This window comes from Plasmodium chabaudi (assembly GCF_900002335.3).
Source record: "Plasmodium chabaudi chabaudi strain AS genome assembly, chromosome: 11".
Classification (NCBI taxonomy): domain Eukaryota; phylum Apicomplexa; class Aconoidasida; order Haemosporida; family Plasmodiidae; genus Plasmodium; species Plasmodium chabaudi.
Window position 1 is genome coordinate 143,518 of NC_030111.2, and position 27,965 is coordinate 171,482.

At 23.1% G+C, this 27,965-nt stretch overlaps 6 protein-coding genes across 6 annotated transcripts; 4 read left to right on the forward strand and 2 right to left on the reverse strand.

The window, feature by feature from the left end:
* Positions 1 to 1,168: 1,168 nt before the first annotated feature.
* Positions 1,169 to 2,659, forward strand: PCHAS_1104200 (conserved protein, unknown function; the record flags this gene model as incomplete). The annotated part of the gene is made up of 9 exons (XM_016798520.1): positions 1,169 to 1,228; positions 1,357 to 1,426; positions 1,528 to 1,587; positions 1,748 to 1,824; positions 1,920 to 1,970; positions 2,109 to 2,122; positions 2,214 to 2,279; positions 2,384 to 2,434; positions 2,563 to 2,659. The coding sequence occupies 9 exons, from the start codon at positions 1,169 to 1,171 to the stop codon at positions 2,657 to 2,659; spliced, it is 546 nt and encodes a 181-aa protein (XP_016653915.1).
* A 286-nt stretch (positions 2,660 to 2,945) lies between these two features.
* On the reverse strand, positions 2,946 to 9,865 carry PCHAS_1104300 (MMS19-like protein, putative; the record flags this gene model as incomplete). The annotated part of the gene is made up of 2 exons (XM_735873.2): positions 2,946 to 3,032; positions 3,242 to 9,865. 2 exons carry the CDS (start codon positions 9,863 to 9,865, stop codon positions 2,946 to 2,948), a joined length of 6,711 nt encoding a protein of 2,236 aa, XP_740966.2.
* A 1,778-nt stretch (positions 9,866 to 11,643) lies between these two features.
* Positions 11,644 to 18,445, forward strand: PCHAS_1104400 (trafficking protein particle complex subunit 8, putative; the record flags this gene model as incomplete). Its single annotated transcript, XM_016798521.1, has 2 exons — positions 11,644 to 15,925; positions 16,017 to 18,445. The coding sequence occupies 2 exons, from the start codon at positions 11,644 to 11,646 to the stop codon at positions 18,443 to 18,445; spliced, it is 6,711 nt and encodes a 2,236-aa protein (XP_016653916.1).
* Positions 18,446 to 20,081: 1,636 nt separating this feature from the next.
* PCHAS_1104500 (actin-like protein, putative) lies at positions 20,082 to 21,752 on the forward strand (the record flags this gene model as incomplete). Its single annotated transcript, XM_735447.2, has 1 exon — positions 20,082 to 21,752. One exon carries the CDS (start codon positions 20,082 to 20,084, stop codon positions 21,750 to 21,752), a length of 1,671 nt encoding a protein of 556 aa, XP_740540.2.
* Positions 21,753 to 22,934: 1,182 nt separating this feature from the next.
* PCHAS_1104600 (UDP-N-acetylglucosamine transporter, putative) lies at positions 22,935 to 24,569 on the forward strand (the record flags this gene model as incomplete). The annotated part of the gene is made up of 1 exon (XM_738810.2): positions 22,935 to 24,569. One exon carries the CDS (start codon positions 22,935 to 22,937, stop codon positions 24,567 to 24,569), a length of 1,635 nt encoding a protein of 544 aa, XP_743903.2.
* Positions 24,570 to 24,928: 359 nt separating this feature from the next.
* On the reverse strand, positions 24,929 to 27,058 carry PCHAS_1104700 (conserved protein, unknown function; the record flags this gene model as incomplete). Its single annotated transcript, XM_016798522.1, has 1 exon — positions 24,929 to 27,058. The coding sequence occupies one exon, from the start codon at positions 27,056 to 27,058 to the stop codon at positions 24,929 to 24,931; it is 2,130 nt and encodes a 709-aa protein (XP_016653917.1).
* Between the last annotated feature and the right edge of the window lie 907 nt (positions 27,059 to 27,965).

Below are 27,965 nucleotides of genomic sequence, written 5' to 3' on the forward strand. Positions count from 1 at the left end.
TTATTTATGTACTTATGATTTCTCTAAACAATTGTTAAACAAAATAAGCATACATATGCATGTGGATATTTGCATATATATATATTGTGTGATATAAAATAAACCAACTTTTTATATATCAAATTGGGTTATATAAAAATGGAAAATATGAATCGTACATACGCAAATAACTATAGAGTTGCAAACAATAGAGAATATAAAAATGATGTGAATAAAATTGTTAAGTCAAGCTATATATATATGTACAAACTAGGAGGTAAAGAAAATATCAGTCTTCTTTATATACAAATATAGAATAATTATATTTCATAATTTGTAAATCATCCAAAGAAAAACAAACGAAATGATTAATACATGTCTGCAAACACGTATAATATCAAAAATAAAAATAAATTTAATATTAATAGCTTTTCATAATTATTTTACAACAAAAAATAGGAAATAAAAAAAAATACACCCATATATATATACAAAGGTATACAAAATAAATATAAATGAAATAGAAGAAATTATAAACAATTTCAAAAGGTATAAACCATTATATATATTAAATATTCCATCAATAAAATGGAAATAAAATATGTGTATTAAATAAATTTATATGGATATATACAATACCGATACTTATTTATATAATTGTAAAAAAAAAAAAAAAAAAAAAAAACAAAACTATTGTCCATCAATGAAATAAGCTACTTTATTTTCTTAATTATAAAATATAGCACACAAAATAATAAATATAAATACGTATTTATTAAGAATACATATATAAATATATACATAATTTTGTTAAAAATACAGTCCATTTAATTCTTTTATAATTAATAGTGGAAATTTCACACATAAAATTATTTTTGTGAATAACATATTAATAAGTTTGTGTGTTAACATTATTTTTCTTAATCTTACAAAAAAAAAAAAACAAAATAATGCATGCATATTACGTATAAAAAAATTTCCATAAAAATAGCATAAAACTGTTATATATAAAATGGAAAAAAAGAAAGAATAATGTCTCGAATAAAATGCAAAAACAAATATATTTTTAATTATCCTAAAATATACATTCCCAAGCATACACACATAGCATATTTCCTTTTTACATAATTATTTTAAATTTTTATTTTATTCAAAATTTATAAATCTTTATTTAATGTATTTAAATTATATGGACAATATGCCAGATGATTTTTTCCAAAATATGGAGATAAATAAAAAAGACAACAAGGTTATTATACAATAAGCCCGAAAATAATAGCCACTCTTCTTCAACTTATTTTATATATCCTTTCATAATATAAACCTTATTATATTCAATCGTGTAACATACATATATGCATTCTTTTTTGTGGGCAGTTTCCATACTGTGTCGTATTCACATATCTCCCGTTTATATCCACGTTTATTCCGGTCATTGGCCATATTGGTAAATTAATCTTTAAAACGATAAGACCATATATATATAATATGAATATTCACAATTATGGGAGAAATACAATACTTTTTGAAATCGTTATATATTCTTAGGTATTTGCACATCAACGGGTGTTATTCATGATTTCTCAGGATCATATACCATTTCTGTTGGTAATGCCTATATATATTATATGTCTTGGTTTTAGTTTGCTATACATAAATGATGCCAATTGTTTAAAGCCACTACGGCGACCATATTCCTTCATATGTACAATTCCATTTTTATGTTTTACAAATCAAATATTATCGGTCTTTATTTATAAAATTGTAGATAATATGGGATTTAGTGACCCAATGAAATACTGGAAGCTTGACAAAAATAAACTCCCATTGTCAATTACTGATGCTGTATTAAAAAAAAAAATCATAAAAATTGTAAATTATCAACTTATATATATTTCCTAACATATTTATAAATAAATTTATTTTATTTTATTTCACAGTCCTATGATGATGCCATAATTAAAGCTGATAACGAATTTTCCAAAAGACGGGTACAAATAATATTCATTCTATATATTATATAAACAATCCTTACATTATTAACAATTGCTTTAATAATTATATCCATCCTGCACACACTTTTTTTTCTTATCAAATTATACAACTTTATTTCCTTCTTTTTTATTTAGCATAATTTATTTCGGTAAGAAATAAAAATTTAAGCTCTACTTCTTTTCTTAATTTGAAATATACACATTTAAAATTGTCATATACATATATGTATCCCCCTTCAGAAATAATTGCCATCACCATGTAGCTACTGTATTAAATAATATAAATTATAAAGGGAAATCGGATTGGTAAAATTATGACTGTTCATGTAATTTTGGCAAACATTTTTATAATTATATTGCATTACAATTGTATACCTTCATGTGTTTTTTTTATATTTCATTTTTTATAGGACACCCTTTCAAGTCTTTTTACATTTGACAATCTATGGCCGTTTTATTTCGTAATATTTCAAAATTACAAATTAATATATGTGTTATTCTTGCTTTCCATTAATTATATATATCCATATTAATGGCAATATTTACCTTGCTTGGTCATATTTTTTTCCTTTTTTTTCTGAACACTCAGCTGGATTGACGTTTTAGTAATATATGGGCCCTTTGTTTCCATGCTTTTGTTAGTAATTTTTCTTTTTTTTATCAATTATATTTTTGAAATAAATTAGGGATATCCTCAACATATTTGTTTATATTTAATACTTTTTTATTATTTGAATTTTTTCATTATTGGAAATATATTTGAGAAAAATTTGGCGTATATTTTACACATTCCTTATTTAAATAACCAAGCATAGTTATATTATTTATTAATATATTTTATGAATTATATATTCCAGCATTCATCCTTTTTTTTCCATTGCCAAATATGGCATATTTCTCATTTATATAAAAATTATAGTTATATAACTTTTCTTCGAATTATATTAATCTATGTTTGTAATAAAATAATAATTACATCCATCTCGATCTGCACAACATTACGATTTTTCGAACGTTTTTATGTGGGTCGTTTGAGGCTACGGATAAGTTCCAATTTATCTAAAGAGTCGAAAAAAAAACAAAAAATTAATTAAATAAAATAAAGATAGCTAATAAGTATGCAAATACCACTTTTCCAAAATTGGAAAATACAAATTTATGCCGCTTATAATGATACACGAATATATAGACACTATAAAAATGTTGTAAATTAAAAAAAAAACAAATTATGCATGCGCACACAATAGTATATAATAATAATGACTTACATCCTGGATTATGGAATAAGATAGGAAAGACTGATAATTATAAAAGGAAAGAAGATAAAAAATACAAACACAAAGATATCTAATTAATCCAAAAGGAACAGAAATCATTATTTTCATCACTGACTTAATTATTATATTTTTATATGATAACAAAAATTGTAAATATTTATTTAAAGAACCTTTCTTTTTATCTTCACACGATTCAATATTTATGCTTCCATTTTTATTTTCATATTTTAAAAAATAATTTAAAAGTTTAAATATAAGATATAGTAAACGTAAACAGCATAATATATTTAATGATATAATTTTTTTTACTAAAATTCGTTTTTCTTCATTTTTATAATTTTTAGTTGTATCAGAAAATATATCCTTAACAATGTTAATATTTTTCCTTAACACATTATTTATATATCTTTTATTATTATATAAATAACCTGACTTGTTAATAAAAAAGTTTGCAACTTTATTTATTCCCTTTAAAATTGATAATTTCATAACGTTGTAATGATTTGTTAGCACTTCTTCAATAGGCATGTTTAATAAAAAAATAGACATTATATGTATAAGACTAATATATTTACAATTATATTTATTACGATTTTCTTTTTTATTATATCTCAAAATTTGCAAAATATTTTCACAATTTTCATCTTCATGACCCCCTAAAGAGGAACTAGTACCCAACTCCTGACCTTGACATATTTTATCATTTAAACAATAATGATTAACATATTTTATAACATTTTCATTTTCTTTTACAAAATCATATGGTAATATATTTTTTATAGACACATCCCAATCATTAAGCATAAACAAAAATTCTGTGATAGTAATATATTTATTAGTTAGCTGAATAAAATATAAATAATTATATAATGTATACATAAAATTAATTAATATTGTTTTATAGGATTTAAAAAATTCTATACTTTTTATAAAATATATTTTATTATAATTATGTTCTTCAAAAAATGTATTTGTGTCAATCTGGTGTATACTATGATATATCTTTTCATATATATAAGACATATAATGAAAATAAAAAATTATATATGTGCATTTTTCGTCCTTGCTGTTCATATTTTTATATAAATTTTCAAGATTTTCTTCCATATCATTTTGCTCACTATTTTTAATATAAAAAGTTAGATCATAAAAGGTTTGAAATATTTGATAAATAGAAAAGAAAAAATGGCAGTTCAAATAAAAGCATTCATCCTTGCCATTTTCTAAAATTTTGTTTTTTTTTGAAATTATATTTTTCAAATTTGTTAACCTAATAATGTATGTTTTAGGTAAATCTGATTTATTGGAGTCTCTTTCTACTTTTTCTAAGCATTCCCAATTATATCGTACCGCATTATTATCATTTACATTATCATTATTTATCATCAAAAGTTGCTTACCCTTTTCTTTATCGCCCCCTTTGAGATAGGATGTCCCTACTATACGAATTTCACCATCACACTTTTCGATATGCTGATAAAATGATGTGTCCATTTCTGTATTATTATTAATAAAATAAATTTGATCAAACAAAAAAAATAGAAAATCATTACTTTGATAAACTTGGCTAGTGTTAACTTCAAACAGTTTAGTCAAAAAAATAAAAAAATTATTATTTTGTTCATCAAATTTTTCACCTTTTTTAATATGTATAAATGATTTATAAATTTCTGTATATTGATCAATGATATTTTTATAGAGTAATGAACTTTTTGTAGATAAATTTAAATATTGTATTTTATCAAAATGTTGATAAACAAAATTTAAAGCATCCTCTTTATTTATACAACTGTGTGCAAGTATAACTGATATAATTGTTAAACTAGATTTATATAAATTTTTAAATAATTCCAAATTAATTTTATTTAAACTTTTTTTAATATCTTCTTCATCAAATATATTTTGAATATCGCCTTTTAAATATATAGAACTATTTTCAATTTTATATTCCATCAAAATATTGGCATGTTCCACCCCATCATCCAAAGTCTCTTCATTCTTACTTCCCATACTTTCTTTATATATATTAAACAAAAATATATATATACACAACTTTAAAAGTAAGTTGGTATATTCTTCCTCTATATATATATGAGATGATACAACATAAGGAATGAATAATAACAGAGATGGATTACTACATAATAATAGGTCCTTAACATTTTTAAACCCTTCAGTAAAAATGTAATTATCTTGTATGGGTATTATATCATACTTCTCTTTAGGTGCTTGATTTGGATTTACAGAATTAATAATAATATTTTTTAAAAATTTTGTTTTTTTATCATTATTAAGGAATATAAAAATGTGATTGATCCAATTTTTTGCCTTATTATATAAATAGGTTGATAATATTTTATTTTTTTTAATATTTTGAAAATTGTCATCACAGATTATTTCATCTTTGTGGTGTCTATAATTCAGATTATACATCGACACAATTTCATTTAGTAGATATAAAAATGAATTCATTTCTATATTTAATATTTTTGTAAAAAAAAAGAACTTATTTAAAAAACTCAAAATACAATCCTTTAAGTCATCGTTTTGATCATCTTCAAGCATACTTATAACAATATTAATAATTTTTACATTCTTAATTTCATTTAATTTGATATAATTTTTTAAAACATTTATATAAGTTGAATAATAACATAAATCTTCATTATCATTAATCAGGTTGATACATCCATACTTATTAGTTTCACAAAATAATTTTTTTTTTTTATTTAAAGCATCTATAAATATATCTCTTACTATTTTTTCTTCATATATATATTTTATACATAATTCAACGATTTCAAAAATGTTTACATACATATAGGAACTATATAACTCTTCTTTACCTTCATATATATTTCTTACTTTATTACGAATTTCATTTTTATCATCCTTAATATTTTGTATTGTTTCAACTTTTGAATCATTCTCATATAAACCAACACCTTTTTCATAAAGGCAATGTGCATAAAAATAGCATATATGAAGAAGAAAGGAAAAATAAAAAGAAATAATATTTTCTTTTTTTACTTTTTCATTTATTACAATTTTTATTAATCTATTTTCAGTCTGCGCCTTTGTTTTATTCATTTTTGAATCGAATGTATTCCCCTCCATTTTGCTATCTACTTCATGAAATAGGTTGGGAACCGATTTAGAACCATAGATAAGCATCCTTTGTTTGGAAAGCATATCATTTTTGCCACACTCTTTTATAAAATTTCTAAAGTCTTCAATCGATGATGAGTAATCTGGAAATTTTGTAAGTTTATCTTCTGAAGGGTCTACATTACTTTTTTTTGATTCAATATTTGAGCTGGTCATATAAAAGCAGTAAGGTTCTTCATTATTGGTGTTATCATTTGGGGAATCTAAAAATATGTCGTTTTCCTTTAAATCTGTATTTATCAAGTCTTGTGAAATATCATGTATAGAGTCTGAGTGATGAAGTTTTAAGAAAATATTTTTCATTCTATTTACATAATTATAAAAATGTTTCAAAATAAATGAAGATATGTTGGTTGTTAGAAAAATCATATAATTTATGTTAACTTCATAAAAAATGGCTAGCCAATTTTTATAAATTTGATAATTTTTACTTTCCGAATAATATAATTTTATAATAAAAAAAGACAAATTAAACAAAATAAAATGGACATAATTTTGTATATGTTTATATTTATATTTAATTATTTTATTTATTAAAATTAAAAAATAAAATAAATCATTTTTTTTATAATTTTTATTATTATTTAAAATGTTTTCATTATTTTCTTTAATATCATTAACATAATTTATATGCTCTTTAATTATTCCTTTTCTCCATATATCAATAAATTCAAAACTGTTCATACTTATTTCTTCATATTTGACACGTTCTTTTTCCTCTGTCTTTTTTTTTCCCTTCTTGTAAGACATCACAATTTGGTCTCGAACTTTAAAGGGATGAAATTCAATGATATAGAAAAAGGATAACAACGATTTATAAAATAGCAAATATTCCCAATTGTAAATCTGGTTATAATCATTTACTGTTTTTATTTCGTTTGAGAAATAGTTGATCTGCTTCTTTTCCTGACTTTTTTCACTTCCAATATTGTGCATACATAAAAAGTTTGTAAAAATATTAAAAATTTGTAGCCCACTATTATGATGGTTGTAAAATATGTCATCTTTTCCATCGTTAAGCATGTTTATTAGTGTATATATTTCATATATGAAACTAATTCTTAGTGATACTACTTCATCAATTTTGACACTTTTCTCTATCAAGCTATCTACAAATTTTATATATATCACAAATAAGTTCCATATTTTTTCCTTCTCTTTTTCTTTCCCATTTTGATGATTCAAAATTTTAATCATACAATAGCATTCTTTAATAATCGGAATAATTATCAACTTTAGGATCGACAAAAAGATGTATGTATTACTACTTGCAATAGGAGTTAATATTTTTTCAATTACATAAAACTTATCTACCTTTATTTTATTTTTTTTTTTTTCTTTTTCTTTTTGTTCATTCATTTTATCAATCTCATTTTTTTCTTTTAATATAGATAAAATATTTTTATCACTATTTTCACTTCCCTCCATTTTATCATATTCATATTTTCCATATTCTTCACCGTTTCCAATATTTAGATCATCTTCTGAAACGTCCCAATCATATAGCAAGTCACTATCATGAATGTCATTTGAAAATATGTCAAACTTTTTGTCTACTGTTGTTTGTAGATCATTATCAAGTTCGCACATATTTTCTTCACCTTTCTCTTCATCTTTGTTTTTAAGAAAAAAACTACTTATATACTCCTTACTATCCGTGTTTGAAAATATGTCATTGTTTTCTAAATTTACAAAATTGGACATATCATAATCTATTCCTTCATACATACATCTATGTAATATTATATATGTTTGATATTTCTTAAAAGTGCTTATAAAATATTTATTAAATAAATTATACTTTTTTTTATTATTATTTTCTTTATTTAATAAATTTATAAATATTAACAGGATCTCAATTAAATAGTTAATCATATTTTCATCATTATTATTTTCAATACATTCTAATTCTATTAATCCTAAAACGGTAGTTATATATTGAGAACAACAATCGGATCCATAAAATGGAACGCATATCTTTAAAGTTTCTAAAATGTTTTTTAAATTTTTTTCACTGATTTCTTCATTTTCTGAATTATAAAAATGGTCTAATATGTTTACAATTATATAACTTCCCAACCTTTTATTTGATTTCAAACATTTTATAAAAGAATCTTGTAAATCCTTTTCACTTACACAATCATACCGCCCATCGTTGTTGATAAATTCGATAGGGAAGTAATAAAATGCTATATCTATCAATGATTTTAAATATTCATTTTCTTTTTCCCATGAAAATATGCCGCTAGCGTGTTCTTTCTTAACTTCTTCATTCTCAGCATTTTCTGCATTGTCAACGCCGTCGTAAATGTTTATCATTGGCGAGTTGTCACTAAGAGGTAATATATACTTGTTGCATAATATATATATGATGTCAAATAGAACCAAAATATTTCTAGGATCAGATTCACCTTCTAATTGTACTTGTATTTTATTAATAAAGTTTGGAATATTTTGTATTTCATTTTTAAAATGTTCTAGCGATATTAAAATTATTTTATAATATTTTAGTCTTACTATTTGTAAATAACTTGGTGCAAATACATGCTTAAATATTGTTTTCATAATTTTATAAACAATACAAGTATTATTCTCTTTAATTTTTTCATCTTCAGATTCTTCTTCATTTTCGGATTCTTCAAAATCGTTGTCTCGTCTATTATATCTTTCATGTTGACCCTCACAACTACTTCTCCAGGATTCATTACTTTCGTTTTCACTATTATAATTGTTATAATAATTTGATATTGTATTTTCATTTATTTCTTCATTTTCGCTACCCATTATTTTATTTTTATCATTAGTATTATTCATATTATGTTTCCCTTTTTTATTTTTTGAAATAAATAATTCCTTATATTCTTCCGTAATCTCATCACAGTATCGCATTTCTTCGATTTTGTCTTTATATCGATCAAAAATAATTAAAAAAAAATTTAAAACGCCATTTATGCAATGCCAATCTTCAATTTTTTTAATAAAAAAATGAACAATAGCTCTAAAATATTCTATTTCTAATTCTATAAAATATATTTCTTCAAATAATTGAGAAATTAAATTTACTGATGTCCCTCTTTTTATATTTTCATTGCAAAAGTTGTATTTCTTTAAATACATAATAATGTCAATTAGCTTTTTATTTTTTTTTTTCTGATCAATTAACCCTTTTTTTTCTGAACAGGTCATGTCATTTTTACACTCTACACTGGTAGTTATTGCACTGGATGTGCAGTCATTCTCTTCACGTTTTTCTGTTTTCTCTTCATCCTTTTTTGAGTCATTTTCTATAAAATCAACTAGCTTTTTTAGTATCTCATTTCTTATTTTTTTTTCTTCTTTATCTTTATTTTTTTCGTAAATTAGTTCTATTTTTTTTTCTTTTCCATAACGGAACATTGCCTGTTCAGGTGAAATGTATTCCTCTATCAACTTTTCCACTTCATCCATTTTTTTTAACAAACATGTGTGCAGAAAAAAGGTAGCTCCCCGCGTTTTTCTTATTCTCTTATTGTGTATTAATTTGCAAATATGCGGATCGATCTATTCTATTAATATATTATGGGCACGTAAAATCTGTACCTATGCATGTACATATTTATTATGTATTTTTTTCACAGCTAGCTATTATAGACTTATTTTTATTCCCCGTCGAGATATAACCCAACTAATATGCTTAATTTTCTTCAGTAGACAATATCCTATTTTTATTTTTTATAAAATAAAATATTCTCTATTTTATAACCTTATACATACATATGCAATGGCCAGTCAAAATGTTTGGAAATAATTCCAATGTTTTCCCTTCTGGTATAAAATATATTTATGAATAATAAAAAAAACTAAAACATTATTAACAAACATAAATATTATGAACAATGCATGTACAACACCAAAAGCTGGTAATATACAAAAAGTTTTTCTCTTATGTAAAGAGGCTTATAAATTTGTAATCTTTTTTAATGACATAATTCGTAAACACAACTATATATATATTCATAACTATATTTGAGACTCTACAAATATGAACAAAATAAATAAAAATAATAAAATATGCATATAATATATATAATAAAAAATGGAAATATTACATTCTATGATTGTATATATATATATAATCATATTTTATGTTTGAATTTTCCTTCATCCTATATTTTTTTCCTATTTCTACTTTTATATTTTTTTATGAATATTCATAATCATATTTCCATAACCATGCACTAAATACACATACAAAATATACATGCATATTTTATCCCATTTTGTGGATTTAATAGTAAACAAAAAAAGGGAAATAAATAATATTATATTATACACATATTATTAATTGTATATATGTACTTATTCATATTCCATAAAAATTGCATACTTAATATATTTAACAATTTTTGTTTTCACAAACTTCATTCTATTTAATTATGTTATATGAATTTCTACATATGTATAGATATTATATATACAATTTATTCCCCCACGCTATATCATCATATTTTTAAACTCTTCCTGAGCAATTATTTTTTATCAAACATATTAATAAATGCTTTTTTCATTCTTTATTAAATATGTATATATAAATATATTTTACATTTATATATTATGTTTGTATGAGTATTCGAATTTTTTTAATATTTCTCTATACATTTTTAGAGTATTATTATTTTGTTAACAGCCATTTTACTTATTTCCTTCAACGTACCAAATTTTAAATAAAAAAGAAAAGGATAATATAGTTTAATCTATCCTTTTCTTTTTTTTACTTATAACAAATGTATATATAATTATACAGTTCTTATATTATTTGAATATAAAATAGATGAATATTTGTTTATAAATTTAAAAACGTAAAAATGGATATATATATGTATATGTTACATTAAAATTGTAATTTATAGTTCAGTTAAATTACAACATACAACGCTGCAATGAAATATAATCATACATAAGAAAACAAAACACCCAAATAATAGCGCACACAAGAGTTCGTGAAAAACAAAATGTAAATATATCTCTTTAATGAAGTATATATATGATCACATATTTTGTTCCTTCCCTATTTTGTCTGTCAACTTTCAAATATCAAAAATTCAGGCGCTTACCATTGGTTTTATAACATTTTTTGGATATCAAGTTTAGAAATTTTTTAAACTCGCCTTTATAGATTTATCAGAACAGCAGCACATTAATAAAATTATATAACCAACATTTATTTGACATGATCAAGATATAGAATGGCGCATATCATCGAAGAGGAATTAAAAAATATTATAAAGGATATATATGTATCTCCAATATTGACTAATAGTAGTAGAACAGTAAAAAGAGAAATTGCATTTTTTCTTGGATTAAATATAAATGAATTACTAAATCCATTGGGGGGATCTGATTATTTAATAATTGATGAAAAAGAAAATGTTGATTTAAGTTTAAATGCAAATATTAATATAAATTACATAAATAAAAATAATATATTATCTGAAAAGATATTAAGTAATAAAAATTTTAAGGTATCTTTTATAGATGTAGAAGATTATGAAAATCTAAAATTAGAACACATTGAAAAAGTATTAATAGATAATATTTCATACAATGAACCACAATATTCCGACATATATAATAAATCTAATTTAGATGCATATTTTAATAAAAATAATAAGGATAATATTTATACGAATATAAAATATTTTGAAAACTTATGTTTAAATTCTAAGATTGTTCCTAAAGATATCAAAAATGATATAAAACAAAGACAAAGCCAATATTCATTATATAATGCAAATCAAACTGTTGGAAAATTTAATGCGAAAAATGAAAAAAATAGATCTAGTCAATATATAAATGATTCTACTGCATCTGATTCTTCCGAACAAAATAATATAACTCGTATACAAAAATATAATGCTTTTTTTTTACCTTGGTTTTATAATTATTTTAAAACTTCATGGAAGTATATGCATCTATATAATAGTTTGTCTGTCTCCCCATTAGGTATCATATGCATATGCAGTACCAAAGATAACGATATTATTAATTTATATAAATCTATGATTAATTATAACATTAAAAAAAATAATGTATATATTAATTCAAATATTCCTAAATGCATAATATTACTACATGTGTCAAATAGTGACGATGATGAAATAGAAACAGAGGTTCAAAAAATTTTTGTAAATATTCAATCAAATTTTTTAAACTATAAATGTCATCTATTAATTATAAAAGCTCGAAGATTTATAGATGCATGGGATAAGTACTATAATAATAAAGAATCGCAAATAAATTTAAATTATCATAATCCCCCATCAAGCAATATAAACAACCCAAATGAAAAGCATAATGAACATAACTTAATCGAAAACCAAAATATATATCAATATGGACAAACAGTAGAAAGCGATGGGAAAGACAAACATTCTGATCATGCACAGTATGAAAATAGCAAACACCCAAATGAATTACAACCAGAACATTACATCAAACTTAATCATATTCAAACATTTTATGCAAACTATTTAGTTGCAAACCCTTTTAAAGAAATTACCAATAATAATAATAATATATCCGTTTTTAAAGGTGTTAAAGATATAGAAGATTTTCAAAAAAAAAAAAAAGAATTATCAACTGATTTAAATAAAATTTATGAATATATAAATTCAGATAATATAATATATATAAGTAAAAATACACCTCTATATATTGACAATATATATTTCTGTTCATGTTTAAATCATATAGATATTATATCGTTAAAAATGTTTATACATAATTTTGTAAAAACAAGAGTTCTTTCATATATCACTACAATCACTAATAATATAAATAACCTCATATTAAGTAATAAAAAAAGTATAAAGAGTCAATTAAAATTTATGTGGAAAAAAACGAAATTTAATTTTACTACATCTGATGCAGCTTTATATGTTGCTGAACAAACTAGCAATGCTATTATGACAGCAGCACAAAATGTGCTAGCTCCTAATTTAGATATGCATGAAGGAAAAACACATTTAAAAGGTTTACAAATAACTGATGGGAAAACTGCTAACCCTAATAATAGTCAAACAAATTATTCTACTTATGAAAATGAGTCAGAAAATTATGATAAGGATCCGAGTTCTAGTGTCGCTGGAAATGATAATTATGAAGGTGCATTAGCTAAAAATAAAGAAGATGGAAATCTAAAAAATGTGTCAAAAATAGAAAATGTTGAAGAAAGTGGAATAAAAACATATAATAAAGATTCATTAGAAAATATGTATAAAACTTTAAGTGATATTTATTTTATTTTAGAAGAATATGAACTGTCTTATAATATATTAAAAATATGTATCAGCGAATTTAAACATAGTAAAGAATATGCTTATTTAGCAAGCCTATATGAGTTATTTAGTTTGTGTATTTTTAATATGAACAATGTAAATAAAAAAGATATATTATATTACCTAGATATGAGTTATCAAATGTATTATAAAATATTTTATCTAAACAACATGTTTATATGTTCTATACTTAATTATTATATGTCCATAATTTGTGATATTAAAACAGATGAACCAGTTAATATACTTATTAATGCAAATTTTGATTTCTCATGTGTTGACGACAAAATTAGCACACGAAATAATATAAGCAAATTGGAATTTCAAATTAATAATATTAGATCAGCTTTATTACTAGAGCAGATTACATACAGTTATAAAAAACCGAAACCAACGAAAAATAAAAATATAATTGATAAAGCGAGAGAAACATCTATGCATTCCCAAATGAAAGAACCCACTGATTTAGAAAAAAAACTAACTTATAATAATCAAGCAAGCTCACTAAATAGTGATAAGAATGGTCTTCAAGATAGTGCATCTGGAAATGACAGTTCAGTAATGTATAATACGAAGAATAGTTTGGAAAGCGGGGCACAAAATTGTCAAAACATGCATCGAGATAGTGTTTATGCACAAAATTGTCAAAGCATGCACCGAGATAGTGTTTATGCACAAAATTGTCAAAACATGCACCGAGGTAGTGTTTATGCACAAAATAGGGACCGTACTTCAAGTCTTGAAAATATAAAAAAAATAAACCTAATGAGCGAGATAGAAGAAAATGATCAAAAATATAAATCCAGAAAATACTTGTTCGATTTGACATTAGCTGGACATACATTTAATAAATGTGGATTTAAAAAATTAGCTTTATTTTGCTATTCAAAATCTTTAAAAAAATATGAAAAAAAAAAAATGAAACATATATATGAACATTTACATTTTATGATGGCTAGACAAGCATTTAGCATAAATCTATATTATGAAGCATTACAACATTATATATGTATTTTAAATTCTATATCTAAATACTATGAACAATCCTATATACTTAACAAGAATATAGATATATATTCAATTTCAGTTGATAAAGAAATTAACTTTATAAGGGAATTTGCATATGTTTATAAAATATACATGGATAAGGTATTGAATCTTTTTACGAAACCGAATGGAAAACAAATCAATTCATTTTCAGAAATCGATTCCATTTTCAACGACACCAATCATGAAAATGACAAAGATTGTGAAAAAAAAAAACAGATCGATGGACATGAAAATAGTAATACAGCATACACATTTAATAAACATAATCCTGATGATATTATAAAACCTTTGAATTTAAAAATTCCATTAATATGTCAACGAAATGATGAAAGTTTATTTGCAAATTCAATTTATGTTTCTAAAACAAATATATATAAATTAAAAAATAATAATAGCATAAATAATATTAATTATTTTGATATTTTTGAAAATAATTTATTTAAAATCAAAAATTATAATACAACTATACAAGATATGTATAGCATTATGACAAAAGATATAAACCATATTTCTAATGATCATATTAATTCTTTAAATTATTTATTTATTACTTATAAAAATTTTATAAATTCAGTATATAACAACTCTATAGATTTAGAAAATACCGAAGTATGCACCATAGAGAGTGATCAAAATATACAAAACGACAACATCGATGCATCTGAGAAGGTAAATCAAAATGATATACATATTGACACACATAGCTGTACTAATAAAGGTGATGTTTTTTTTCAAAAGTCAGTTAATATATCTCCGTTTTCTTGCATCGAAAATAAGAATCTGTTTATTTCATATATAAACGAGTTAAGAGAAAAACTTAAAAACAGTATCGAATTTTCAAACAACGCTCAAATTAAAAATATATATCAAACCAATTTTTCTAAACAAGAACTTCAAATTAATAATAAATATATTCAATATGCATCGAAAGGTGATTTTATTTTTGTAACTTTTACTTTGATCAATCCACTTCATACAAAAGTAGAATGTCAAGGCACACATCTATGTGCATATTTTTATAATCAAAAAATAAATCAAGATATTATTGTTGAAAAAAAAATCCTTATCCTAGAACCAAAAGAATCTCGTACTTTCACTTTATATCTTCGTCCCCTCAGACATGGATTACTTTTTATTTCAGGTATGTTTCCCTTTTTGTTACATCTATATATGTTAATTATTGTTTTATCTACTTCCCTTTCTTAATATTTCATAATTTTCAACGTGTATAGGAATTGTTTGGGATCTGTTTGGACTCGTAAAGACATATCAAAATTTATACACGCATGGACTAAAGCAGTTAAACAAAAAGTTCGACAAAATGCATAAATTAAAATATGATGAAATATTTAATGTTGATGATGATATACAAAAAAATAAAATTATTAAAAAGTTATATAAAGAACATAATAAATATATATGGTCGAATAATATAGGAATGCTTCAAAAAAGAAGTTTAAAAAAAACAGATAATTATGAAATAGATCATAGATTATTATATTATATATATGATAAAACATATTTATTTGATTTTATATTTGAAAATATTTATTCAAAAAATCGAAAAAAACAAAATAATTATGAAATAGATTTAATAGAATTATTAGAAGGAGAAGAGATGGAAATCAAATTTAAAATTGCCAATCATTCATCAATACCTTTGACATATCTGAATTTGTGTATAACACCTTGTAATTTGTTTACATGTTATAAGGTTGATTATAATGATAATACAACATTTGATATTTTAAAAAATACATCAAATTCGTTGCAAAAATGTGATTCTTATAAGGAAGAACAAAATAGTGATAACCCAATTTTTGTTGATAACGAATTATATTGTGAAGAGTTTGTGGATATAAATAATTGTTCCGTGTTTAAACAAAAGTTTAAAAATAAAAATATACAAAATATAAAAATAAAGGGAAATTTAAAAAAACATGATACATTTGTTTTATATCTTAAGGTTGATTCAACATATAGCGGATTCCATAAATGTCTTATAACTATGTTATGTGGAAATGATATAAATAATTCTTCTAATTCAAATAAGCAGACAAATAATACTTCTTTATCATACCCTGATATATTACTTGAAAAAAAAGAATCTTCCTACTTATTTCTCAAAATGGTTAATGTTATGCCCATAATTAAACTTATCACATACCCTTTAAATAAACATAATAGCGAACAAAATTTTATTTATTTCCTTTTTCACAACTTATGTAAAAATGGAATTTATTTATATAATTTACATCTGGAACATAATTGCAATAACACAGATAAAGGAAAACACATATACACCAATTTTACAGAAAAAAAGGAATCTAAAGAGGATGTGAATGAATATATAAAACTATTTAATTTTTATTCGTCAAATATTTTATTTATTAAAAAAAATCAAACTCTTACATCGTTGTTCTATTCAGATAAAAGCATTATGCAAAACAACATGCTAGAACATCATTCCATGAACCATGTAGACAGTTTAATACCCTCCCTTCATACTTCCTTTTTTGTAAATATAAATTGGATATCGAACCAATCTGGTGTTTTAAAAAAAGGATATATAAAAAAAAAGATAACCTTTTCCAATGATATATTAACTTTTTCGGTCGACCCATTTGATAAAGATATATTTATAAATAATCAAAATGACAAACTTATAAAAATTGGAATTAACATACATAATAATTCAAACATCGACATTTTTGATTGTTATGTACATGCTAGAGAAATGGAAGCAATGCACTTTCTATCTACAGTCGAACAAATTGATGATAAAGCAAGTGATACTAGTTTTAGTGATGAAAATACAGAACCTATAGATGGTAAATATATGCATGTTGATTATGAAGGTCAAAATGTTTATGAACAAAATAGCGAACAAAGTTCTGACCATAATTCCGATTTTTCCGAAATATATGAACATATAACCAAAGAAATTAAAAACATCGAATCTGAAAATTTTATAAAAAATGATCATATCGAAAATCAAATGAAAGTAGATAAAATCGAAGAAAAAAATAAAATAATTTCTCACTACTCATATAAATCAATTTTAGCTGATGAAATAAATATTCAAAAAAATTCTATGAGTGCAAAAATGAATGTGTCAAAATATAATCCCATAACGGAAAGTTATTATAAAAGTGATGACCCCCATTTTGAAGTATCAGTTATGAATTATTCTTCATTATCTAATGATAAAAATAATGATCATATTCAAAATATGGAAGATAAATTAGGCTATAGTTTAGAGAAAAATAGTATTGCCGATTTTTCACTAGGTCCTACCCAAAAATATAAATTAATTGATAAAAAAAAAAAAAGACTTTACAATCTTTTTGCCCATAATACCTATATACACAATTACAACGATCCTAATGATTTTCTTCGATTAACATATGATGAAATAAATAAAAAAGAAAATAAAAATCCTGAACAGTTTATTTCAATAAATGGTTTTACCTTTGTAGGAATAATACAAAAACATATTAAAAAAATCAAAAAACACACACACAAAAAAATATTTTTTAATATCCTTTTTACAAAAGAAGGCATTTATAATATAAATAAATTTCATGTTGTATTTAAGTTGAATGGCGAATTTTTTATGTTTAAACCTTTAAATGAATTAATTGTCCAAATTCACAAATAAATATTACAAGCTAGTCTCTTAAAATGTGCTATACTCTTTTATGTAAAAGAATTTTCCATAATAAATATATATACATAAAAATTATGCACATATCTACAATATATTGTTTTATAATTTGAAGGTTAAAATTTTCCGTATATATACATTACCCACTCATCCCTTAATTTATTTACTTTTTTAATTGCCTATTCTTTGGATTTTTTTTTTTTACTATATATGCATTTTTTTTTAATTAAAATTTCTAACTATAATCCGCCTTAACCTTATTTTAATCCATTTTATTTTGTATAAATGTATTAAGTATATATATATATAACCAATTCGAATTTGTTACTTAAAAATTATGCGATATTTATTTTCCTTTTTTAACCAGCAGAAAAGGGGAGGGAAAATATAAGTGCTGCTTAGCCTTTTCAATCAATACATACACAAATTAATATTTATGTCATAAAGGGGGGGATATATAATTATAACCCCTATATATTAGCATTTTCCTATATATTAACATTTTCTTTTCTTTAACCCACATATCATGATATACTTTTTTGAAATATGTAATGGTGATTATTTTTTCCTTTACGGTAATGAGACACGACGTATATTAAATTTTTCCAATACAACATCCCCATGCATATATGATCTAAAAAATTGTAATAAATAAAATATAATAAAAATATATAAAATAAAAAATAGAAAAACAAAAAATAAGAAAATAATAAAATTGTAGAAATAAATAATAATACCAACATAATTATACATATATGTAGTGATCGAGTTAAATAAATTATTAAACAGCTTTAAAAGAGGAAAGGAAAAAATATTTGAAATGTATCCTAAATAGTTTTCTTCAATTATGTATATATACTACGTGCATATATTACATATATATATTATATTGTAAAAAAAAAATAAAGTAACTTTTTCATATTTATAGAAATGCTCTAATATATAAATAAATATAATATATATAGCCAATTTATGATGGCTTTATGTTTTCACTTTCTTTGACCTTTATATTCAAGTAAAAATAAATATATAATAATATATAGCGTAATAATTCATATTTAAATATACATGTTTTTTTTATTAACAGTTCATAAAATTTTTTATGTTCCCTTTTAGTTATTTGCTTATATTGTATTATAATTTTATGACCCGTTCATAAAATTATGAATGATTTAATTTTTATTTTATTACTTTTTTTGTGTGTGATTATATACATATGTGTACATATTACTTAATTTAAAACATTTTAAAATCCATTTTTTAATTACTCCCTTTTTGATTATTATTGAAATTACAATCATAATTGTTATATTTATTTCCTTGCATTTATATTCTCCCAGTTGCTATGTAAATATATCTACAATTATGTATGGTGATGTTCCAAATGCTTTATATATTCATATGTAATATAGTTGAATTTGAGAATTTTGTTTCGGTGTAAGAAAAGTACTTTGATTAAGCATTTTTCAGCTACACCAATATATGATATATATTTTTATACATTTGTTTATTCACGTATTTATATATACATGCGCATGCTCATAAAATACGATCGTAATTGTGTATAAGTACACGCTTCCCCCTCCCCACGTGTATTAAAAAAAAAATATAAATTCGTATATATGAATAAATGGCTCAGTATAGCGACGTTTCTAGTATAGTTATCGATTTGGGGTTTGAAAATACAAAAATTGGCTATTCAGGGGATGAAAATCCTAAAAGTATTTTTAGTTCAAATGTTGGAGTCCCTTTAGATTTGGAAGAAAAAATAAAAAATGAAATATATAGAAAATGCTTATGCACAAAAAATGAATTTTATATGTTTAATTTAATATATCCCCTATTTTATTTACAACCACGTGAAAATATCAAACTAAAAAATTGTTTATATCTAGATAATAAAAATAATTTTAATATTAATGAAGATGTTTTAGAAAAAATACTTTTTATGAATATAAATGGTGATAGATCAGTATATAAGTTGATACAAAATAGGATCAAAGGTTTTATAGGTAACAAGTTATATAAACAAACAGACACTGGAAATGAATATATCGACACTGATAATATTAATGAAAACGATAAAAATTATACTGAAGTAATAAATAATGCCCAAACTGATTCGGAACAAAATAATTATAACCATATTACTAATGATGCAAATAATTTAATGTCTACTTTAAAAGAATGGACTGAAGAAAATGGCTATTTTGATCTTGATGTACTTGAAAACAGTTATATCGATATTTGTGGGATTAAAAATATGTTGAATAAGTATAATAATGTTAGTTGTGGATTAAATGAAAACATGGAAAATTTCCCTTATGTATTTTCTTTACCTAATAAAAGAAATAAACAAATTAAAACAAAAATTGCTGAATTATTATTTGAAAAATATAAAATTCCAGCTATTTATTTTAATTCAAAATCTATATTAACTGGATTTGCATATAATAAAAAAGTCTGCTCTGTTGTTGATGTTGGCTCTTGTTATACTGATTTTTCGATATGTAGTGATGGTATAATTGATGATAAAAATTATAATATATATAATATTGGGGGTACAAGTGTAGATATGTTTTTAGAGGAGTTACTACAAAAGCATAATAATTCATCTCTTGTTCCATATTATGAATCTCATAAGGACAAAAATATGCACACAAATAAAAAAGATAGCTATAATAGTGATAATGTTCATATTGATTATTATACCAAAGCAAAGTATATCCCTTTGAGAGATTTAAAAAGTTATTTATGTGAAGTAGCAAATAGTGAAAATGAAATAAATAAAGCAAAAAATATGACATTTAATGAGAATGTCGATATATATATATTACCAGATGGGCAAAATATTAATATAACAAAATTTACTAACATAGCTTGTGAAATATTTTTTACACCATCATTATTAAATGATACAACCATAAATAGCCATTTAAATAATTTGTATACAAAAGAACAAACATTTGAAGGTATACCTACTACATTATTTAATATGTTACAAAATATTAAGTCCATTGAACACAGACACGAATTATTGAATAATATTATATTAACAGGATCATCTACATTATTCCAAAATTTTAATGAAAGGTTTATCAACGAATTTGCTAATTTAGATATGATGAATAATGGTAACTTCCAAAATTATCAAGTATTAAATAATGGAAAAGATTTTAAGAAATATTCTTCATGGAAAGGAGGAAGCATATTATCATCTTTTAAAAACTTCAACTCTTTTTTTGTTACAAGAAAAGAATATGAAGAATTTGGTTTTGAGATTGTAAATAGAAAATGCTAAAAATGGTGTGATTGGGATTAAAAGTAGTACATTGTGAAAGTTTTCACTTTTTTTTTCGCATGAACAAAATTATCCCACACATTCAAGCATATATATATATGTGTGTGTGCATGTTGTATTTTCTTTATTTATTTCACCGTCTTACTTTTTTATGTATATACCTTTTCATATTTTGTGCAATTTTTTAAATATATAAACTGGAGATTGCCAATTCCACATTTAGGGTGTGGATAGGCAAGACATAAACCAACCATATTTTGCTTTTATATTTTAAAATGAAAATTTAAAAAAATATATTTTTGGTTAAATTTTTCACATTTTATCATATTCCAAATTGTTACAAATCCTATAATAGCAATAATTGTGTACTTGCATATATTATATATGCAGAAATATTTTTTAAACACCTTTTCATTCTTTTTCATCACTTTATTTTAAAATCTGTTCTTTTCGAAACATTTACAATTTAAAGCGATAATTTATTATTTCTTTAAACGAAAATAAAATAATAAGTAAATAAGTAAGTAAATAAATAAATAAAATAGGAAATGAAAATTATCAAAGAATGTGAAAACTATAGAAAAATGTCAATCATACCATATCCTATTACTCATATCTTAAATAATACACAAATTAAGTGACAAAAAAAATTCATACAATATTATAAAAAAAAAATACAGGTAGCCATTTAAATATTTAGCATAAAAAAAAAAATTCCATAAATTTATACTAGCTTTTTTTTTTCCATTTTTTTTTCGTTTTCATTTTTTTTTTATGAGTTCAGAGTAAAGCTCTATATATTTGTATAATATATTTGTCTCTTTATAATAATATTTATCTTTGTAAAAATAAGGAAGGATTATTTCTTTTATTTGATATAATGATTTGCCAAATGAATATTAATCATATAAAAAAAAAACAGCTAAACGCTATATTCTGTTAAGCTTTTTTTAATTGTGTTATAAAAAAACTTTCATTGGCATTATTACCAGCCCATAGCTTACATATGTCTTGCTTTATTTCAGTTTATTCCTTTTAATTTTTAGCTGATTTGGAAAAGATAAATCAACAGAATAAAGAAAAAGAAATAAAAATAAGTACAAGATTGTGTAAAAATAAAGAGAACAAAATAACACACACATACTAATGTGAGCATTTGCATAGATTGAATTAACGAAAGAAATGATAAATGGCGAGTCACACACTGTGAGTTGTAGAAAGACTTGTAAAAATGGCGAAGGAAATAAGAAATCGATAAATAATGATAACTGTTCAGAAAAAGATGAAGACAAATACAAAGAAAACCTTGACGACAATACAAAAAAGAAAAACAAACCTTATGACAATTCACTATTAAAAATAATACTATTTTTTGTTTTGCTAGCTCATACAATTATAATTTACATACTGATAAGAATTAAAAAAATAAAAAATATAAATTGTAAGTTAAAAGATAAGACTATTATATTTATATCAGAAATCGTAAAATTTATAATGTCGTGTTTTTTTTATTCAAAAGAAAATCAGTTTAATATAAAAATAATGAAAAAGAATTTATTTGATATAGTTGTAAATAAAAAATTATATCTTGTATATTTAACGTTACCAAGTATATTATATTATATACAAAATATTCTTTTTTATATATCAGTGTCAAATATTCCTATTCCTTTATTTCAGTTATTACACCAATTCAGAATATTTGTTGTTTTGATATTTACATTTCTAATATTAAAAAAAAAAATACAAAGGGAAAAAATACTTTCAATATTATTTTTATTTTTATCACTGATATCTCTTAAGGATTATGGAATCCATTTTACCAACTACTTTGTAAAACAAAATTATAACAACACAAAACATATTGGCACATTTAATAATACAACAAATCATAATATAACAAAATATAAACTATTGAACCAGTTTAATGTGATATTATTTTATTACATTCTTCAAAAAAAAACATTAAATAAGCATGTCTTAAATTTGCCTATATTATTACTCTTACAAAAGCATGAAAAAAAAAATATATTTAAAAGGCTAGACAGTGAGCCATATTCCAAAAATGGTTTGCCCCTTCATAATAATGAATATTATATCAACCAAGTTTTACAAAATTACAAAAATATTAGAAATAAAACAGTTGTGCCAAACCAGTTTAATATGAACAGCGGTGTAACAAAAAATATGAATAATAATATAATAGTAGGAATTATTTCTACATTTTCAATAGCATTAATTAGCGGATTCTCTAGTGTATTTTTAGAATATGTATACATCAATTATAAACATTCTTTTTGGGTACAAAATTTATTTTTATCTTTCTTTACAATAATAATAAGTTTGGTAACAAATAATTTAAGCATACCCTTTGATACTGCAAAATTGTCAAAAAAAAATCAAACCATCAAAAACCAAAACGGCAATCTTAATGATGAAGAAAAACAAGATAAACAGAATATTGAATCGTTTGCAAACACCCATTGGGAAGATAGAAAATGCCCTATTGTTAATAAAATTATTTATTATTTTTATAAATATTTTAATTCATTAAGTGAATTTATTTATGTTTCTACACTCATATTTTTAAATGGCATAGGAGGAATTATAACATCAGTGTATATAATATACGCTGGAAGTTTTTCAAAATTTTTTATTACACCTATTAGTTTGATATTTAATATTTATATATCCTCTATATATTTTAAAGATTTTGAATTTACTGTTAATTATTTGGTTTCTTTAGTGTTTGTTTCCTTTTCTTTGTATCTTTTTTTTAAAGACACTTTCAAATCAGCAGCTAATAAATCCAAATAAGTAGCAAAAGCATAAACAAAAACATGTACATTTTCAACCAATTTTTTATTCCATCCATACTGCATTGCATGTATGCTCTTTACTAACTTATGTTTAATTACACTCTTTTTTAAACTCATATAAAATATGACATAATTTTTTACAGTTTTTTAAAAACATTAAAAAAGTTGAAAAAAGTTGGAAAACTTGAAAAAGGTTGGAAAACGTTGAAAAACGTTGAAAAACGTTGAAAAAAAAACAAATGAATATGCAGACACTTGATGAACGTGTTAATTCTCTGCCTTACAGGCCCACCTTTTTCGAAACTTAAACTAACAAGATGTGTTGTAAGTTTCTATTAAAGAAAAAAGGAACATTCCTTATTCCGTTGGGGTATCATTTTTTTCCTCCACTACTTCCTTACTTGACTTATCTTTATTTTGCCTAATTTTTCCTCTTGTTTTTTTTTTATAATTTAAGATATTTCTTCCGATTTTCATTTCATCTCTACCATTTAGAAAATCATAATTTGTACTTCCTCGTTGACCTTTCTGTTTTTCTTCCCCATCTGGTTTGGACTCAGCCATATTTTTATCAGTCTCTGGTGTAAACAACTTTTTAATTGTTTCTTTTTTCTTATTCATTGTATATTTAGAACCATCTGAGCTTTTAGAATTTTTTTCTTTTTCAATTTTATCAAATTCATCTTTATATATAACAGGTAACCATTCCATAGAATATGCAGATGAAAAATCTCTGATCTTTTCCATATCAAAACCCTTTGCTTTCATTCTTTGATCTCTTAATTCATCTCTTTGTTTTAAATATCTATTTAATTCTTCATCATAAATTTCTTTATGTGTAACATTTTCACCTTGTTTCCATAATCCAATTTCCGCTATTTTTCTAAAGACTCGTGGTTTTTGTACTGTCGAGTAATATACCATTCTTAGATGTTTTAATTCGTCTTCTGTATATTTATTAGCTTTATATATATATTCATGTAATTTTAAATACTTTTTCATAATGTCCTGACTTTTTTTTTCTTTTGTATCAATTAAATTTGTATATTTTCTTAATATGAATGATGCTTTTATTAAATCCTTTTTATTTACATATTCTTCAAAGAGTTTATTTATTTCTTCCTTTTCCTTTGGATCATATTTAATTGGCTCATTCAAATATGGAGTAAGCTTATTGGGATCTATTCTAAGTCTACTATTTCTATATAGTTTTCTTTCTTTATTTTTTTTTGTACTTTCATGTTTCCTAAATGCTTCAGCTAATTTAGTTCCTTTCATACTTAATAATTTGTTATATAATAATTGCACTTTTTCAAGTTTAATATGAATTGGATATTTTTTAAATCGATCTATCAAATCTTTATATTTTTTTGTTGTTTCTATTATTTCATATTCATAGGACATGTTTGCATATTTCTTTTCATAATCAGAATCGTTCACGTCATCATAAATATCTATAGAATTTTCTTTGGGTTCAGCTAGCGATTGGTTTTCTTCCAAAACAGATGCAGCCCCATTTTCTGCATCTAATTCTGATGCCATTTTTGCACAATATTCATCTAACTCATTATATCGATATTTAAAATTTAAATAATCTATATCTTTATCATTACCATGTTGAAAAATATATGTCTTTATCAGTTTCTTCAAAATCTCATCAACATTTTTCTCATTTGGATATATATATTTTAATTTGTTTACAAAAATATATGGTAATGAATTTAAAATTTTAAATGATTCTTCTCTTGTTAATACATTTGGATTTTCTGTTAAAATCTTATAACATGTATTTATATCATCATGATATAAAAAAAAATAAAATTGTTTTTTCAAAACATCTCTATCATAAATTCTTCCATATAAATCGTCTATACTTTTTATATCTATTTCGGGTTTGCTTCTCAATCTAGTTTTATAATTAATATATGTTACATTAAATTTTCGTAAAACATCTTCATAATCTGTACTGAATTCTTTTGGATATAATTTTCTATTTACTGTAACTACAGGCATCTTTGCAAATAATTTAAAAACACTTTCATTCTTTCTTTGTGTCTTCATTGGTTCTGTTGGTGGATCACCTTCTTCTACCTCTTTATTCGGTACGAAATAATATAGCACATTGCTTCGAACGCCATTCTTCTCTGTTTTGTTGCATAGCTTATTTCGAGTAAATCCATTTCCAAACAAATGAATATGATTGTTATCTTTTGATTTTAATTTCAACTTATTCTTCACATTTACATCATATAAATAGTTATTAATAAATGTGCCAACTCCTTTGATTCGTCTATTTTTGTATCTTTGGGGATCATTATAATTATAACTATTTTTATCAAAATGGCTAGCTACTGGTATTGTATTTATCTTAGCGTGTTCTCCATATAATACTCTACAAATGTTTTCTCTTCTTCTTATTTCATTTTTATTTTGTAAATTTTGTGCATACATATAGGATATTAAAATCAAAATGACAAACCTTTTCATGTTCGTTCATTTTAGTAAAACAAAAAGTGTAATCAAAGTAAAGCAATGCAAAATAAAAGATAGCACGTGGTCAGACTGTACAAGTGTGCCACGTGGGATATATCAAAAAAAAATAGTAGGACCCATAAATATCTGATAATGTACATACTTATACATTCGTATTACTGAATCCATTACATCATTTTATCAAATCATTAGCATTTTTTATTTTCTCATCTCTAAACAAAAAAAATATATTCAATCATTATATGGAAACCCCATGAATACCCATTTATTTTCTTGCATATATGTACATGTATTTATATATGCATTTTTCTTAAAGCCAAAATATGTAACTAAAAATTGGTCATACTTTTCTTCTTCCCTTTTTTTATACTTATTCAATAGGAAATATATTGTTCCTTTTTTTGTCAGTAAAATTTTCCATATTATTACACTAATTCGAATATAAAAAAAAAAAAAAAATATATTTTTTATTTGTATCTAAAAAAAATTGAGGGTAGGAAATTATCCATATATGCATAAAACCGTTTTAAACAATCGTTATTAAAAAAGTTCGAATAAATATTTTCACTCCTTTGCATGATATATATAACATAAAATATGTTGAAGTTGCCATATGGAAATATTCGCATATTTTCTCTCGTTTTTCATTTTGATTATTTACAAGTACCAAAGCGGAAGCAGACCAAGTGTAGGTTAAATAAAAAATGCCTCGCCATACATACAAGTTTAGAAAATATATACACATTATCACATCGTTAAATACCTATTAAGCATAATAGCCTTGTGAATTACACGGCTCGTTGGTAAGATTATCGATTTTGTGTAAATAGTTGACATAATTAATGTAAAAATTTTAAAAGAAAAAAGTTTTTAGTAATGTAAAAATGTGACAGTGTGAAGT